The sequence below is a fragment of the Mytilus trossulus genome, chromosome 10 (assembly GCF_036588685.1).
Source record: "Mytilus trossulus isolate FHL-02 chromosome 10, PNRI_Mtr1.1.1.hap1, whole genome shotgun sequence".
Lineage (NCBI taxonomy): Eukaryota > Metazoa > Mollusca > Bivalvia > Mytilida > Mytilidae > Mytilus > Mytilus trossulus.
In genome coordinates, this window is record NC_086382.1 from 76,754,914 (window position 1) to 76,771,702 (window position 16,789).

A 16,789-nucleotide genomic window follows, 5' to 3' on the forward strand; every position below is an offset into this window, starting at 1 on the left:
CCAGTGCACTTTCAATCACCCCAATTTTTGATTGGTTTCTTGTTACTCAGTGATTAATTTTTATGTTGTGTTTTGTGTATTGTTGTTTGTCTTCTTCCATTTTTCTCTTTTGCATGGTGTTTTTTGACTGATGAGTATGAATGTCCCTTTGGTATCTTTTTCCATGGTGTTTTTTGACTGATGAGTATGAATGTCCCTTTGGTGTCTTTTTCCAAGGTGTTTTTTGACTGATGAGTATAAATGTCCCTTTGGTGTCTTTTGCCTCTCATAAAGATAAATAACAGCTTCTAGTATTTGTAAACGGTACTATAACAGTCACTGCTACCTACATATAACTTACTAGTCCAATACAAATAGATAATTCCACATTTATCATGTAGATAAATAACAGCATCTAGCATTTGTAGAAGGTATTCTTGTACAATAACAGTCACTGCGACCTACATATAACTTACTAGTCCAATATAAATAGATAATTCCACATTTATCATGTAGATAAATAACAGCATCTAGCATTTGTAAAAGGTATTCTTGTACTATAACAGTCACTGCGATCTACATATAACTTACTAGTCCAATATAAATAGATAATTCCACATTTATCATGTAGATAAATAACAGCATCTAGCATTTGTAGTAGGTATTCTTGTACAATAACAGTCACTGCAACCTACATATAACTTACTAGTCCAATACAAATAGATAATTCCACATTTATCATGTAGATAAATAACAGCATCTAGCATTTGTAAAAGGTATTCTTGTACTATAACAGTCACTGCGACCTACATATAACTTACTAGTCCAATATAAATAGATAATTCCACATTTATCATGTAGATAAATTACAGCATCTAGTATTTGTAGAAGGTATTCTTGTACTATAACAGTCACTGCGACCTACATATAACTTACTAGTCCAATATAAATAGATAATTCCACATTTATCATGTAGATAAATAACAGCATCTAGTATTTGTAGAAGGTATTCTTGTACAATTACAGGGTTTAATAACATTCTGCTCTGCAGTAAATCTTCTAATGTGCCTCCTGTAATAGAAACACAGTTTAAGTTACCATCAGGTCTTGCTTTACTTAATCATCTCTTACCTTAATTACAAACATTTGTTAACATTTTTTTTAGTGTAATGTTTAACTTTATCAGCAATTTGTCCAATTTTACTTTGATTTTTCAAAATGCTTAATATTTGTTAAGATTATAAACAGGAATTGATACTCAACAATATTAGGCAATAACATATGTTCAATAATTAATTATACACATTCATACAACTGTGTATATACAATTATCACATCATTTTGGATGAGTAAAATAGTTTTTTTTAATTGCTTGATATTTTATTTCATAATCTCTCAACACCCACCCCCTCTTAAAAAAAATCAACCTTTTTCAAGACAAATTGCTGATGGAATAATTGCATTTTATTTTTTATACTGACTTCATCAGCTTGTATATCAGCCTACTCTTAAGGGCTCGCTTGATATTTTCTTGCTGATAATGCTATCATTCTATATGTATCAACAACTTGTTTCCATTTGTTTGAAATTATCCAATTATCAATTAACTTCCTCACGCCTTTAATGATGACCCAAATATAATTATGTTAAAACACAATCAAATTTTGAACGAAAATTGGAGAATTGAACATGAAAAAACACTTAGTTCTAAAGAATGTGGTCGATATATTGCCAAACTAAAACTTAATGTATATATGTCCTTCCTAACTGTACACTGAATGTGACAATATGTTGCCTACCTCTAAAGAATGTGGTACAGATATGAATTTCCTCTATATCATTGTAGACAGCTGCCCATATATGATCTACAATGTGTTTATGTTGTCTGTTGAACAATTTCTTATATACTGTATTGTCAATGTCAAAATCATAGTTCTGGAATTTTACCTACAAAATAAGTTCAATTTTTTATGTTTTGATTTAATCATTTTATGAAAATCATTCTACCTGTTGATTGAAAAGACTGTAAAATTTTATCTGTTAGTTGAGGGGGGATAGGACCTTTATCGGGACTCCGGGATCGGGTGTTTTTAAGCTTGGGAAAAAGTAAAATCACAAAAATACTGAACTCAGAGGATAATCAATTTGGAAAGTCCATAATCACATGGCAAAATCAAAAAACAAAACGCATCTAAAACGAATGGACAAGAACTGTCATATTCCTGACTTGGTACAGGCATTTTCAAATGTAGAAAATGGTGGATTAAACCTGGTTCTATAGCGCTAACCCTCTCACTTTAATAACAGTATCATCAAATTCCGTTACATTTACATGATGCGTTAAATAAACAGTCACAATCAATAAAATAGTCAAAATACGGGAACATCAGTCATCATCGTATAACAATTTAACAGGACACAACAACATCTACTTTGGGATTGACACTTTCGGGATCTGGGGATTTTTTTTTTTTGAATTTCGGGAACTCTGGATTCCGTATTTTTAAGCCCGGGATTTTAGTATTTCATGTTTTTAAGCCTGGGATTTCGGGATCAGGACCCTTCCTATCCCCCCTCTAAGTTTGGGCAGAGGAATAACAAACTATAGTATGAACAGAATTTTTTTTTAAATCAATCTATATTATATGGCAAATACATCTGAGGTTGTATTAGCTGCATGCTTGTTATTTTCTAGCTAAAATATCCATTTTTATGAACAATTTTAATTCAGATCATTTTATTTAATAACCTTTTTAATAACTGTTAAATGATCCATCATGTACACGTTGCCAAAGTCACCAAAGGTTGTCATGGTTTCACCATATTTAGCATGATCTCTTCTGTAGTGTTCATCTAACTGTCAAACCATAGAAAGAAAAGTTTTTAACTTACTATTTAGTAGGAACTTGGGGCCTCAGTGGCTGAGTCATCTTAGTAGTCAAACTATTATATCACTAGACGGTCAAAACTGACAGTTCTGAGTTGGACATAAGGCAGGTAATTGACTAAGATTGTCAGTCATACTAAAGTTCAGTGGTTATCTCCATGCACTCTGGCTTCTTCCACCAATAAAAACTGACCACCACAAAATAACACAATAGTGTTAAAACACCAATTAATCAATACTAGGTATTGGTTTGCTCATTGTTGAAGGAAGTATGAGACTTATTGCTGCTGTTATCAGCATCATCATCAAAGGTTTCTAATATATTACAATTCCATGGATTTTAGGCATTCCAGATTTTTTGCCCCTTTAATAAGATTGGTAGTACATTGTAATTGTGGTTAGTTTAAACATATTTTAAATTCTGGTGCAACAAAATTGGTACCGTTGATTTTATTATTGTTCCAAAAAAGAAAAATGGATTAGTGTCATTTTGGTCATTTGTGGATAGTTGTCTCATTGGCAATCATACCACATCTTCTTTTTTATATATAGACACAAGTTTTTCAACTTAATTACGTCTTCTCTACTCTCTTGAGTATTTGTAGTTATTACAATGAATGCGGAATGTGTCCATGGGACACAGCAGATGCCCTGGAATATCTTATAAAGTTATAAAGTGACATAACAGAAGAACATTAAAACTGACTTGACCCAAATTTGTACTTAGATTTGTTTTTTTGTGGTAATAAGCATTGAGTATAAGTTTTATAACATTTGGTTGAGGCAAACTAAAGTAAGAGAACAAAACACCAATGTGGGGACTTACATACTGACAGACGGAAAGGTCAAAAACATTATACCTGACATACTTAATATAAAATTGAGACGGGTATAATGATACCAGCTGTGCATGATAAAAAATACCTTGTAAAACTTATGAGGTTGACGATTTGGAAGAAATACAGTACCTGACATGTCAAGGGTATCATAATATCTCTTCAGAGCTATGTTTATAAACTCTCCTCTGTATAAGATATATCTTACCTTGTAGAACTTATGAGGTTTAAGATTTGGAGGAAATGCAGTAGTTGACATGACAGGGGTATCATAATATCTCTTCAGAGCTCTGTATACAAACTCTCTTCTTGGCTGGTCAGAAAAAAATATATTTCAATCATGTGGCTCTAACATGATCAAAACTGACTTTACAACCAAATTTCTCATTTGAAGGGACCTAGAACCTTTGATTACATTCAAAAATGATTTATTTGCATAATAAAGGTGTGATGACCTGAGGCAATTTTCAATTGTTACCTAAAGGAGTACCCTCCTGGAGCCCTAATCATTCTTTCGCCAACAAAGTTTAAATTGGCAGAGTCAGAAAATATAAGCTCCTGGTCATTAAAATGTTCAGAAAATCCCTTAAATGAAATATATCTTAATCACAAATAAGAAAGAAATCTTACAATTAAAATTTGTTTTATTGAGACACTGCTGATAAGATGAAGCTATTGATAAGTTAATGTAGAGCTCAGTTCATCTTTTACCAGGGTATTGTTGCCATAAAACCATACTTTCTGTGGATTCTTTATTTTCCCTTATGTGGGTTTATGGTTTTCTTAATTATAGCCAAAACAAATTTAGATGCCTTTATTCTCTATTCTTTGAGTCTTTTTCCAGTATCCAGTATACTGTTAACCCCATCAACAGAATCTTCACAAATAATCTTTTAAAACTTCTAAAATTGATTGGAAATACTGAGATGTTTATGACTTGAGAATATTTTTTCTGATGAAATTTTTCATGAAATGAGTCAGACCGTTATAGAAATTGACTTAGCAGGGAGATACTTACTTTATATAATGGCTGATATTTTAAGTTACCATATGTTGCTGTTACCATGGATGCTTACTCTGCAGACAGGAAGTAACACCATTTTACTGCACACTTGAGCTCATCACATGGTGCTGTTGAATGTTTACCCAGACTATAACATAAATCATTGACATCTGTTACCATGGATACTTACTCAGCAGACAGGAAGTAAAACCATTTTACAGCACACTTGAGCTCATCACATGGTGCTGTTGAATGTTTACCCAGACTTTAACATAAATCATTGACATCTGTTACCGTGGATACTTACTCAGCAGACAGGAAGTAACACCATTTTACAGCACACTTGAGCTCATCACATGGTGCTGTTGAATGTTTACCCAGACTATAACATAAATCATTGACATCTGTTACCATGGATACTTACTCAGCAGACAGGAAGTAACACCATTTCACTGCACACTTGAGCTCAACACATGGTGCTGTTGAATGTTTTCCCAGACTATAACATAAATCATTGAAATCTGTTACCATGGATACTTACTCAGCAGACAGGAAGTAACACCATTTCACTGCACACTTGAGCTCATCACATGGTGCTGTTGAATGTTTACCCAGACTATAACATAAATCATTGACATCTGTTACCATGGATACTTACTCAGCAGACAGGAAGTAACACCATTTCACTGCACACTTGAGCTCAACACATGGTGCTGTTGAATGTTTACCCAGACAATAACATAAATCATTGAAATCTGTTACCATGGATACTTACTCAGCAGACAGGAAGTAACACCATTTAACTGCACACTTGAAATCATCACATGGTGCTGTTGAATGTTTACCCAGACTATAACATAAATCATTGACATATGTTACCATGGATACTTACTCAGAAGACAGGAAGTAACACCATTTTACAGCACACTTGAGCTCATCACATGGTGCTGTTGAATGTTTACCCAGACTATAACATAAATCATTCACATCTGTTACGTTGGATACTTACTCAGCAGACAGGAAGTAACACCATTTTACTGCACACTTGAGCTCATCACATGGTGCTGTTGAATGTTTACCCAGACAATAACATAAATCATTGACATCTGTAAGCATGGATACTTACTCAGCAGACAGGAAGTAACACCATTTTACTGCACACTTCAGCTCATCACACGGTGCTGTTGAATGTTTACCCAGACTATAACATAAATCATTGACATCTGTTACCATGGATACTTACTCAGCAGACAGGAAGTAACACCATTTCACTGCACACTTGAGCTCAACACATGGTGCTGTTGAATGTTTTCCCAGACTATAACATAAATCATTGACATCTGTTACCATGGATACTTACTCAGCAGACAGGAAGTAACACCATTTTACAGCACACTTGACCTCATCACATGCTGCTGTTGAATGTTTACCTAGACTATAACATAAAGCATTCACATCTGTTACCATGAATACTTATTCAGCAGACAGGAAGTGACACCATTTTACAGCACACTTCAGCTCATCACATGGTGCTGTTGAATGTTTACCCAGACTATAACATAAATCATTCACGTCTGTTACCATGGATACTTACTCAGCAGACAGGAAGTAACACCATTTTTTCTCACATTTCAGCTCATCACATGGTGCTGTTGAATGTTTACCCAGACAATAATATAAATCATTGACATCTGTTACCATGGATACTTACTCAGCAGACAGGAAGTAACACCATTTTACAGCACACGTGAGCTCTTCACATGGTGCTGTTGAATGTTTACCCAGACTATAACATAAATCATTGACATCTGTTACCATGGATACTTACTCAGCACTCAGGAAGTAACACCATTTTACTGCACACTTGAGCTCATCACATGGTGCTGTTGAATGTTTACCCAGACAATAACATAAATCATTGACATCTGTAACCATGGATACTTACTCAGCAGACAGGAAGTAACACCATTTTACTGCACACTTCAGCTCATCACACGGTGCTGTTGAATGTTTACCTAGACTATAACATAAATCATTGACATCTGTTACCATGGATACTTACTCAGCAGACAGGAAGTAAGACCATTTTACTGCACACTCGAGCTCATCACATGGTGCTGTTGAATGTTTACCCAGACTATAACATAAATCATTGACATCTGTAACCATGGATACTTACTCAGCAGACAGGAAGTAACACCATTTTACAGCACACTTGAGCTCATCACATGGTGCTGTTGAATGTTTACCCAGACTATAACATAAATCATTCACGTCTGTTACCATGGATACTTACTCAGCAGACAAGAAGTAACACCATTTTACAGCACACTTGAGCTCATCACATGGTGCTGTTGAAGGTTTACCCAGACTATAACATAAATCATTGACATCTGTTACCATGGGTACTTACTCAGCAGACAGGAAGTAACACCATTTTACAGCACACTTGAGCTCATCACATGGTGCTGTTGAATGTTTACCCAGACTATAACATAAATCATTGACATCTGTTACCATGGATACTTACTCAGCAGACAGGAAGTAACACCATTTAACTGCACACTTGAGCTCATCACATAGTGCTGTTGAATGTTTACCCAGACAATAACATAAATCATTGACATATGTAACCATGGATACTTACTCAGCAGACAGGAAGTTACACCATTTTACTGCACACTTCAGCTCATCACACGGTGCTGTTGAATGTTTACCCAGACTATAACATAAATCATTGACATCTGTTACCATGGATACTTACTCAGCAGATAGGAAGTAACACCATTTTACTGCACACTTGAGCTCATCACATGGTGCTGTTGAATGTTTACCCAGACTATAACATAAATCATTGACATCTGTAACCATGGATACTTACTCAGCAGACAGGAAGTAACACCATTTTACAGCACACTTGAGCTCATCACATGGTGCTGTTGAATGTTTACCTAGACTATAACATAAATCATTGACATCTGTTACCATGGATACTTACTCAGCAGACAGGAAGTAACACCATTTTACTGCACACTTGAGCTCATCATATGGTGCTGTTGAATGTTTACCTAGACTATAACATAAATCATTCACATCTGTTACCATGGATACTTACTCGGCAGACAGGAAGTAACACCATTTTACTGCACACTTGAGCTCATCACACGGTGCTGTTGAATGTTTACCCAGACTATAACATAAATCATTCACGTCTGGACAGCATCCATATGGCCACTGTCCATCCAGAGTATGATTCAGACCTATAAAACCTTCTCTTACCTGGAAAAAAGGATCACATGTATCAGACATGATATAGGTTTGCGAAAGCCTGATTTTTGTTAGCACAGAGTTATTTTCCTTTAGAGAACATATTAAAGTATATAAAGAATCCTTGTTAATTGTATAAAGCAAGTTCACTATGTTCAGATTGCAGTATATCCCAATGTATATGTACCTATACTCAACATTGAATGAAACACACCACCCCTCTTTGGAGTAAATATGCTATTCAAATAACTTTTTCAACCATGCAACCATGCATGCATGTTTGGTGTGAGCCAAGACTCTGTGCTGAAGGCCGTACCTAGACCTATAACAGTTTACTTTTATAAGTTGTTGCTTCGATGGAGAGTTGTCTCATTGGCACTCATACCACATCTCCCTATATCTACATTGTATATTAATATCAAAATTAGTCAAAATGTTTACACTATGATTTTAAAGTTAAGAAAATGGACAAATATTTCACATACTGTGGATTCTTATTTTCATGGGTACTAATTTTTGTGGATTACACAAAACTTGCACGTCTGAGGATATTTAATTTCATGGTTTTGATGAAGTATGTGTACAATCCTGTAGAAAGTATGTCATTTGTTGAACATTTAATCTCGTGGTTCACTTGTACCCACGAATTCCACGAAAATTGGTATCCACAGATAATAATGAATCCACAGTAGTAACAATTCAGATAGAATAGATTGATAATCATCATAACAAAAAAGGAAATATTTATAGAATAACTAATTGAGGATTTCAAATAGAGAAAAATATTCAACAGATGACATAACAACACTTTAATTCACGAACGCACATAGTGCATGAGTTAAATAGCAGTGTTGTTTGGTCACCAGTTAAATATATTTTGATCTTTGAATTCTTTGATTAGTTATTTAAAATGAACACAGAATTCAGCGGTAGGTTTATCAATAAAAAATCTTCACTTATGTGACTCGAACTCCAGCTGATAAAAATCAGTTCTCCAGTTGTGACTTGACAACTCTGTCACTTGTATGTCTCTTAATCAGTAAAAGGCCTCCTATCAGTAAAGTACGAAATAATGAAAATAATGGAAATAATGGAAACTGTATTTTGGTCATATACAAGCTTCTGTCTAAATTTCCTTGAAGGTTTGACAGTTATTGATGACTGAAATTTTTTAACCACAAACTGAACCTAATTATGGTTTTAGTTTTAAAGGAGAATCGTCTATTAAGCCCCCAGTACTTATGAACTATATAAAAACAATAACTAAAACAATTCAAGATTCTATAATTATTTTAGGTAACTGATCGATATAAATACACTGGAAAACTTGTTAAAGGTAAACTCAAAGTGTAAAAACACTTATCAGCTAAATTCCATCATTGATAAGTTTTGTGCATGTATTTACTGTCTTATTGACATTAAACCAACCTCAAGTTTTATTCATTTAATAAATATCTGTCTTATCTCATAAATATGTTTTGTCCATGTAATCTTAGTGACATTAACCCACATCTAGTTTTATTCAAATGATAAATTATCAAATGTTTACACTAATATAAATTATCTAATCTCATACATGTTGTAAGTTATTACTGAATAACAGTTTAAGAAAAGGAGCTGCATATTCTGTTTTGAATATGGCAATGTCCCTACCACAAGGACAATGTCCGATACAATGTCAGTTGTGTGAAGGAGACCCTAAAGTAAAATGGAAGTGTCTCGACTGTGACTTATTGATGTGTAGTAAATGTAAGGATAAAGTACATTCTAAATTCAAGTCAGATAAAGACCATACAATCATTGACATAAAGGATGTAGGCCGGCAAAGCAACATGATCAAGGGTGTAGACCAACAGGATAAAGAAATATCTGGTCACCAACAAGCAGGAGAACCCAGTTCTCCAACTAATGTTGAACTAATAAACATTAAGGAATACAAGACCAAAATGGTAAACATCAGGTTTTTGGCAGTATCCCTAGATAGTTCATTATGGATTGGTGATGGAGATGAGGAGGAAATTTTCCATCTCTTTAAATCATATACAGCACTACAGAATGTTAAACTTGTAGGGGATAAGGTGAAGGTCATATCCAGCTTTAACATTGAGGTATTTGATATAGCTGTTAGTCCTACAAATGATATCCTACTGGCTACAGGGGGACGAAGACTGAAGCAGATTAAGGCTGGATCTAATAAAGTGACTGATTCTATATACTGTGAAGATATACACGATCTATCCGGTCTCTGTAGTGTTCATGTGACAAAAGATGGCCTAGTGATAGTAGGTGGAGATAATGTGGTTGTTGTTATGGATACAGATGGTAAACATCTAACAAGGTATGAAGAGGATGAAAACAATCAACAAATATTTGATGCAACTATATGGTCTATAACCAGTACCCTGAACGGTAATATTTTTGTGGCCCAGCCATATTCTAATCTTAAAGTAGTTGTGTTAGGTAAAGGAGATGTCATCAATAATTACACTGGACATCCTTCCATCAACAGACAAAGAAGGTTCACTCCTTTGTCAGTTATAACCACACCAATGGACAATATTATTGTAGCTGACTATAACTATCATACGTTACATATACTGGACAACACTGGTCATCTACTGACCACCTACAATACCAAAGACAGAGGTATAGCATATCCGAGATCCCTGGTCATTACAATGGAAGGACCTTTTGCAGTGTTATATATAGGATGTGATATGACATTTATAAAAAGTTCTGACACGGGAAAGCTGTATAAAATGAACATTATAGGATGTTAAACTTATGCTGTCAAAACAATTTAGAAATTCTGTAACTATAAATCAAACAAAACAAGATAATCATGAAATACAAATTATAATATTGATATAAAAGGTAAAATGTTAACTGTATATAAATGTAAAACATTACATGGATATATACATATAAAGATATATGTGTGTATGCTATCATTAAATATTTGTTAAATGCTGTAAAAAGTATTATACTTTCATTTTTTCATTATTATACAATATATATGACACTTCCAAAGTACACTGTGTTTAAAAAAAAATAAAAAGATGAAAGATCTTATTAATTTAATCAGGATACAACTGATACAAAACTAAATGTCAAATAGTTATCAAAGGTACCAGGATTATAATTTAGTACGCCAGATGCGCGTTTCGTCTACATAAGACTCATCAGTGACGCTCAAATCAAAAATATTTTTAAACCCAAACAAGAACAAAGTTGAAGAGCATTGAGGATCCAAAATTCCAAAAGTTGTGCCAAATACGGCTAAGGTAATCTATGCCTGGGATAAGAAAATCCTTAGTTTTTCAAAAAGTTCAAAGTTTTGTATACAGAAAATTTATAAAAATGACCACATTATTGATATTCATGTCAACACCGAAGTGTTGACTACTGGGCTGGTGATACCCTCGGGGACGAAACGTCCACCAGCAGTGGCATCGACCCAGTGGTGTAAATAGTTATCAAAGGTACCAGGATTATAATTTAGTACGCCAGACGCGCGTTTCGTCTACATAAGACTCATCAGTGACGCTCAAATCAAAAATATTTTTAAACCCAAACAAGAACAAAGTTGAAGAGCATTGAGGATCCAAAATTCCAAAAAGTTGTGTCAAATACGGCTAAGGTAATCTATGCCTGGGATAAGAAAATCCTTAGTTTTTCAAAATGTTCAAAGTTTTGTATACAGAAAATTTATAAAAATGACCACATTATTGATATTCATGTCAACACCGAAGTGTTGACTACTGGGCTGGTGATACCCTCGGGGACGAAACGTCCACCAGCAGTGGCATCGACCCAGTGGTGTAAATAGTTATCAAAGGTACCAGGATTATAATTTAGTACGCCAGACGCGCGTTTCGTCTACATAAGACTCATCAGTGACGCTCAAATCAAAAATATTTTTAAACCCAAACAAGAACAAAGTTGAAGAGCATTGAGGATCCATACTTGCCCAACTGTTTAGGGTTCGGCCTCTGCTGTCATATAAAGCTGCACCCTGTGGAGCACCTGTCAAAATGAGATAATTTTAAAGTGTGGGGTTTTATTGCCAAAGTGATAAGAGAGAGACGAAGGCAACAAAAATGACATCCACACTCATAAGTCCCAAAATATAGAACTAACAACATTAAAAATCATAAACTGAGTGACACGACCCCCCCCCCCCCAAAAAAAAAAAATTGATGAGATCTCAGGTACTCTAGAAAGGGTATGCAGATTCTGCTCCACATGTGGCACCTATCTTGTTGTTATATATGTAAGTTGGGAACTAGCACAGGTGCAAACAGGAGGCTTAGACTTGAAGTCATCAATATTGAGATCCTGTAAAACATATTTGTAATTGAAATTTTTAATTGGAAATTGTTTGGCATAGGTATAAGAAATAAAAGGTAGGCTGATCTTTAAGATAGAGAGGTATTTTCGTTTGAGCTGATTAATGATGAATGATATAGCCCAAGTCAATGGCATTAAGGCCTTTGATGGAGAACAAAAGGATCTTTTGTCCTTTTAATCTTTTTCTATGTCAAGGAGTAGTGTTGAAAATGTTCATCATTCACCGACGAACTGCAGGAAGGACTAGATTCAATATCGAAAGCATCAATTTTGTCATTGCAACCATATGGTGTTGCAGTTTCCAATAGCCAAATCCAGAAGTTATCTTTACAAAAAACGTGGATGCAAACAACTTAACTTTAAAAAAATCGCTTAAGGAGGCTCGAGGGTATAACAATTTTAGAAAAAAATAAAACATTTATTTTTCGTTACAAATTTTATTCATTACTTTAAAAATATATATAGTTATACAAGGTACCAGGATTATAGTTTTGTATGCCAGAAGCACGGTTGGTCTACATAAGACTCATCAGGGAAGCTCAAATCAAAATATTTATAAAGCCAAACAAGTACAAAGTTGAAAAGCATTGAGGATAACAAAAATACCAAAAGTTGTGCCAAATCCGTCTAAGGTCATCTATGCCAGGGATAAGAAAATACTTAATTTTTCGAAAAAAGGCAAAGTTTTGTTAACAGGAAAATTTATAAAAATGACCACAATATTGATATTCATGACACCGAAGTTGTTACTGTATCATATGGTTCAAAAATCATTCAACAAAATCATTTGTGTTGGCCCCTGATGACTTTAAAAATGTAGATATCATAGAACCAGGTGCTCCGCAGGGCTCAGCTTTATATGACAGCAGAGGTCGAACCCTAAACAGTTGGGCAAGTATGGATACCACATTCAAGCTTGATAAGCTCTGAATTTGGGTTGTGATAAAAATTTTGACATGAGATGAGTTTCTGACACAAAACAAATTTCAAGATCTTACAAATCTATTATGCAATATTGTGCAATTAAAGATTTCTTCTTCAAACTTTTCAAAAATTGGGAAATTGAGAAATTTGGAGAAAAAAATTGAAAACTACTACAACCCCTTTTTTTTTTGCAATAAGTCCAAAACCTTACATTTCTTTATACATAATTTCCAAGTAGTGTATGGGAGGTAAATCTGAACATACCAAAAATTGTATATTAACTGTTTTGAATTACCTCCCTTACACTTCTTTTAAATTGTCTTAAAAGAGGGACGAAAGATACCGAAGGGACAGTCAAACTCGTAAATCTAAAACAAACTGACAACGCCATGGCTAAAAATGAAAAAAAACCAGTAAACAATAGTACACATGACACAACATAGAAACTAAAGAATAAACAACACGAAACCCACCAAAAACTAGGGGTGATCTCAGGTGCTCCGGAAGGGTAAGCAGATCCTGCTCCACATGCGGCACCCGTCGTGTTGCTTATGTGATTACAAATCCGGTAAATAGTCTAATTCGGTAGGTCAAATTCATGAAAGGGAAGGGGATGTAGTTACGACGTAAGGAAAATATCCGATATCATTTGTGAAACGGTTATTCCATAACGGTCAACCAACTCGTGATGGCGTCCGTAACATTTACGAAGGGATGATTTCAACTTCACCATTTGGAACTCTTGGTTTAATAGCTTCCTTGTGAGCAGTAACCCTCTATCAAGAAAATCATGATAGGAAATGCAAGCACGGGAATATCGTATCAACTGGGAGATATATACCCCGTATGCAGGTGCTGCTGGAATGTTGCTACTTAGAAATGGAAAGTTCACAATTGGAAAGCTGAAATCATCTCTTTTGTCGTAAAGTTTTGTCTTCAACCGACCATCAATGTCAATTTCTAGATGTAAGTCAAGATATGAAGTCGACTTAACTGTACCTGTAGTATCCTTTATCTCCAATTCAATGGGATAGATGCGATCCACAAAGTCACCAAATTTTGAATTGTTTAGTGTCTTAATTGTCTATTGACCAGAACAACATAGTTTCCCCCCTTTTATGCCCCTAATTCCAAAACATTTTGAGCCATAATCCTCAAAGTCATAACTAACCATTCCTTAATGGTATGGAAACTTGTGGTATAATTTCAGATAGATTCATCCACTTAAATACAAGTTATTGTTTGAAAACTACAAAAATGCTTATTTTGGGCCCCCTTTTTTACCCCTAATTTCTTAACTATTTGGGACCATAACCCCAAAAGTCAATCACAACCTTCATTTAGTGGTATTAAACCTTCTGGTAAAAATTTATAGAGATACATTCACTAAATCAATAGTTATTGTCCGGAAACTTCAGTGTCTTCGGACGACGCAGACGACGACATGATACCATAATGTGATGAAACATTTTTTTTGCGGTCATATAAAAAGCTCCAAATTATCACCTTTTGGTGAAAAAACACCATTTTTTGGCATTAAAATTGAAATAACTTTTTAACTCATCGGTGACCTATATTTTTTATTATAATTTTCAAATAAGCTGTGCTTAAACTAAACTATTGTAAAATTTGATCGATTTATGTGGATTCAATAATATTCGTTGGATACTAATGTTCGTGGATTTCGTGGGTACAGGAGAACCACGAATTCAAATGTTCAACGAATTACAAATTTTCTAAAGGAAAGAGTGTAGACTTTGCCAAAACCACGAAATTAAATATCCACGAATATGTATGTTTTCTTCAAGCCACGAAAATTGGTACCAACGAAAATAAATGAATCCACAGTAACAGTTGATCAAAGATACTGTGGATTCATTTATTTTTGTGGGTATCAATATTCGTGGATTGCTGAAAACTTGCAAATTCCTTGATATTTCATTTCGTGGTTTTGACAATCTGTATACTAAGCCTATTGAAAATATGTATTTCGTTGAACATTTGATTTCGTGGTTAACCTATTCCCACGAAGCCCACGAAATTTGGTATACAACGAATAATAATGAATCCACAGTAGTTGGTTTGCAGAATTTTGTCCTTCTCTATTCAGTAAAATGTTAGAAAAATAAGTTCTCCAACAACGTTACTTGAAAAAAAAATACAGATGAGATACATCTTTAGTTAGGATTTTCTTTACTACAAGCTCTGAAGAGTAAATATGGCAATGTCCCTACCACAAGGACAATGTCCTATACAATGTCAGTTATGTGAAGGAGACCCTAAAGTAAAATGGAAGTGTCTGGACTGTGACTTATTGATGTGTAGTAAATGTAAGGATAAAGTACATTCTAAATTCAAGTCAGAAAAAGAATCATTGATATAAAGGATGTAGACCAACAAAGCAAGAGTGTAGACCAACAAAGCAAGAGTGTAGACCAACAGGACAAAGAAGTTACTGGTCGGTCAGAAGCAGGAGTAAGCAGTTCTCCAACTAATGTTTAGCTAATGAACATCAAAGAATACAAGACCAAAACGATTGACATACAAATTTTAGCAGTATCCCTAGGCGAACAAAGACTAAAGCAGATCAAGGCTGGATCCAATAAAGTGTCTGATTCTGTATACTTTGTAGAACTGTCTTATATCAAAAGTGTACATGCGACAAAAGATGGCCAAGTGATAGTAGGTGGAGATAATTTGGTTGTTGTTATGGATACAGATGGTAAACATCTAACAAGGTATGAAGAGGATGAAAACAAGAAACTTATATTTGATGGAACTATTTGGTCTACAACCAGTACCCTGAACGGTAATATTTTTGTGACAGATCCTAATCCAAGAGTAGTTGTGTTAGGTAAAGGAAATGCCATCAGTTATTACACAGGTCATCCTTCTATCAACAGGCACAGTGCATTCGATCCTCGGTCAGTTAAAACTACACCAATGGACAATGTAATTGTAGCTGACTATAGCAGTCATACATTACATATACTGGACAACACTGGTCATCTACTGACCACCTACAATACCAAAGACATAGGTATAGAATATCCAAGACCCCTGGCCATAACAATGGAAAGACCCTTTGCAGTGTTGTATATAGGGTGTTATACAGGGTCATGTGAAGACAGTTCTAACACTGGAAGGCTGTACAAAATGAACATTATGGGATGTTAAATTAGTTTTCTTTAAATATCTTTAAATTCAACATACAAAACAAGACTATATAAATAACATATAGCTGAGAGGGTGATAGAGCAGATTGGTACCCCGAGAAAACATTGTCAACCGCGGCGAAGCCAAGGTTGACAATACTTTTTCGAGGGTTCCAATCTGCTCTATCACCCTCTCAGCTATGTGTTATTTAATTTATTATACTGAATGTTCTGTTATTACTGTCGATTTTTTAAAATTCAAAGTAATAAACTGTAACATCTTGTACATAACCATCCGTATTAAATAAAGCGCACACTTGATCAAACGTCTCCGTGAAGGGTAACAGAGTATTTGCGTCGAATTGAATAAAGCGCACATTTGATCAAA

General features: G+C 34.6%; 1 protein-coding gene across 1 annotated transcript; it reads left to right on the plus strand.

Moving 5' to 3' along the window:
- Positions 1-9,609: 9,609 nt before the first annotated feature.
- On the plus strand, positions 9,610-10,752 carry LOC134688191 (uncharacterized). Its single transcript, XM_063548661.1, has one exon. The coding sequence runs from the start codon at positions 9,610-9,612 to the stop codon at positions 10,750-10,752; it is 1,143 nt and encodes a 380-aa protein (XP_063404731.1).
- Positions 10,753-16,789: the final 6,037 nt, after the last annotated feature.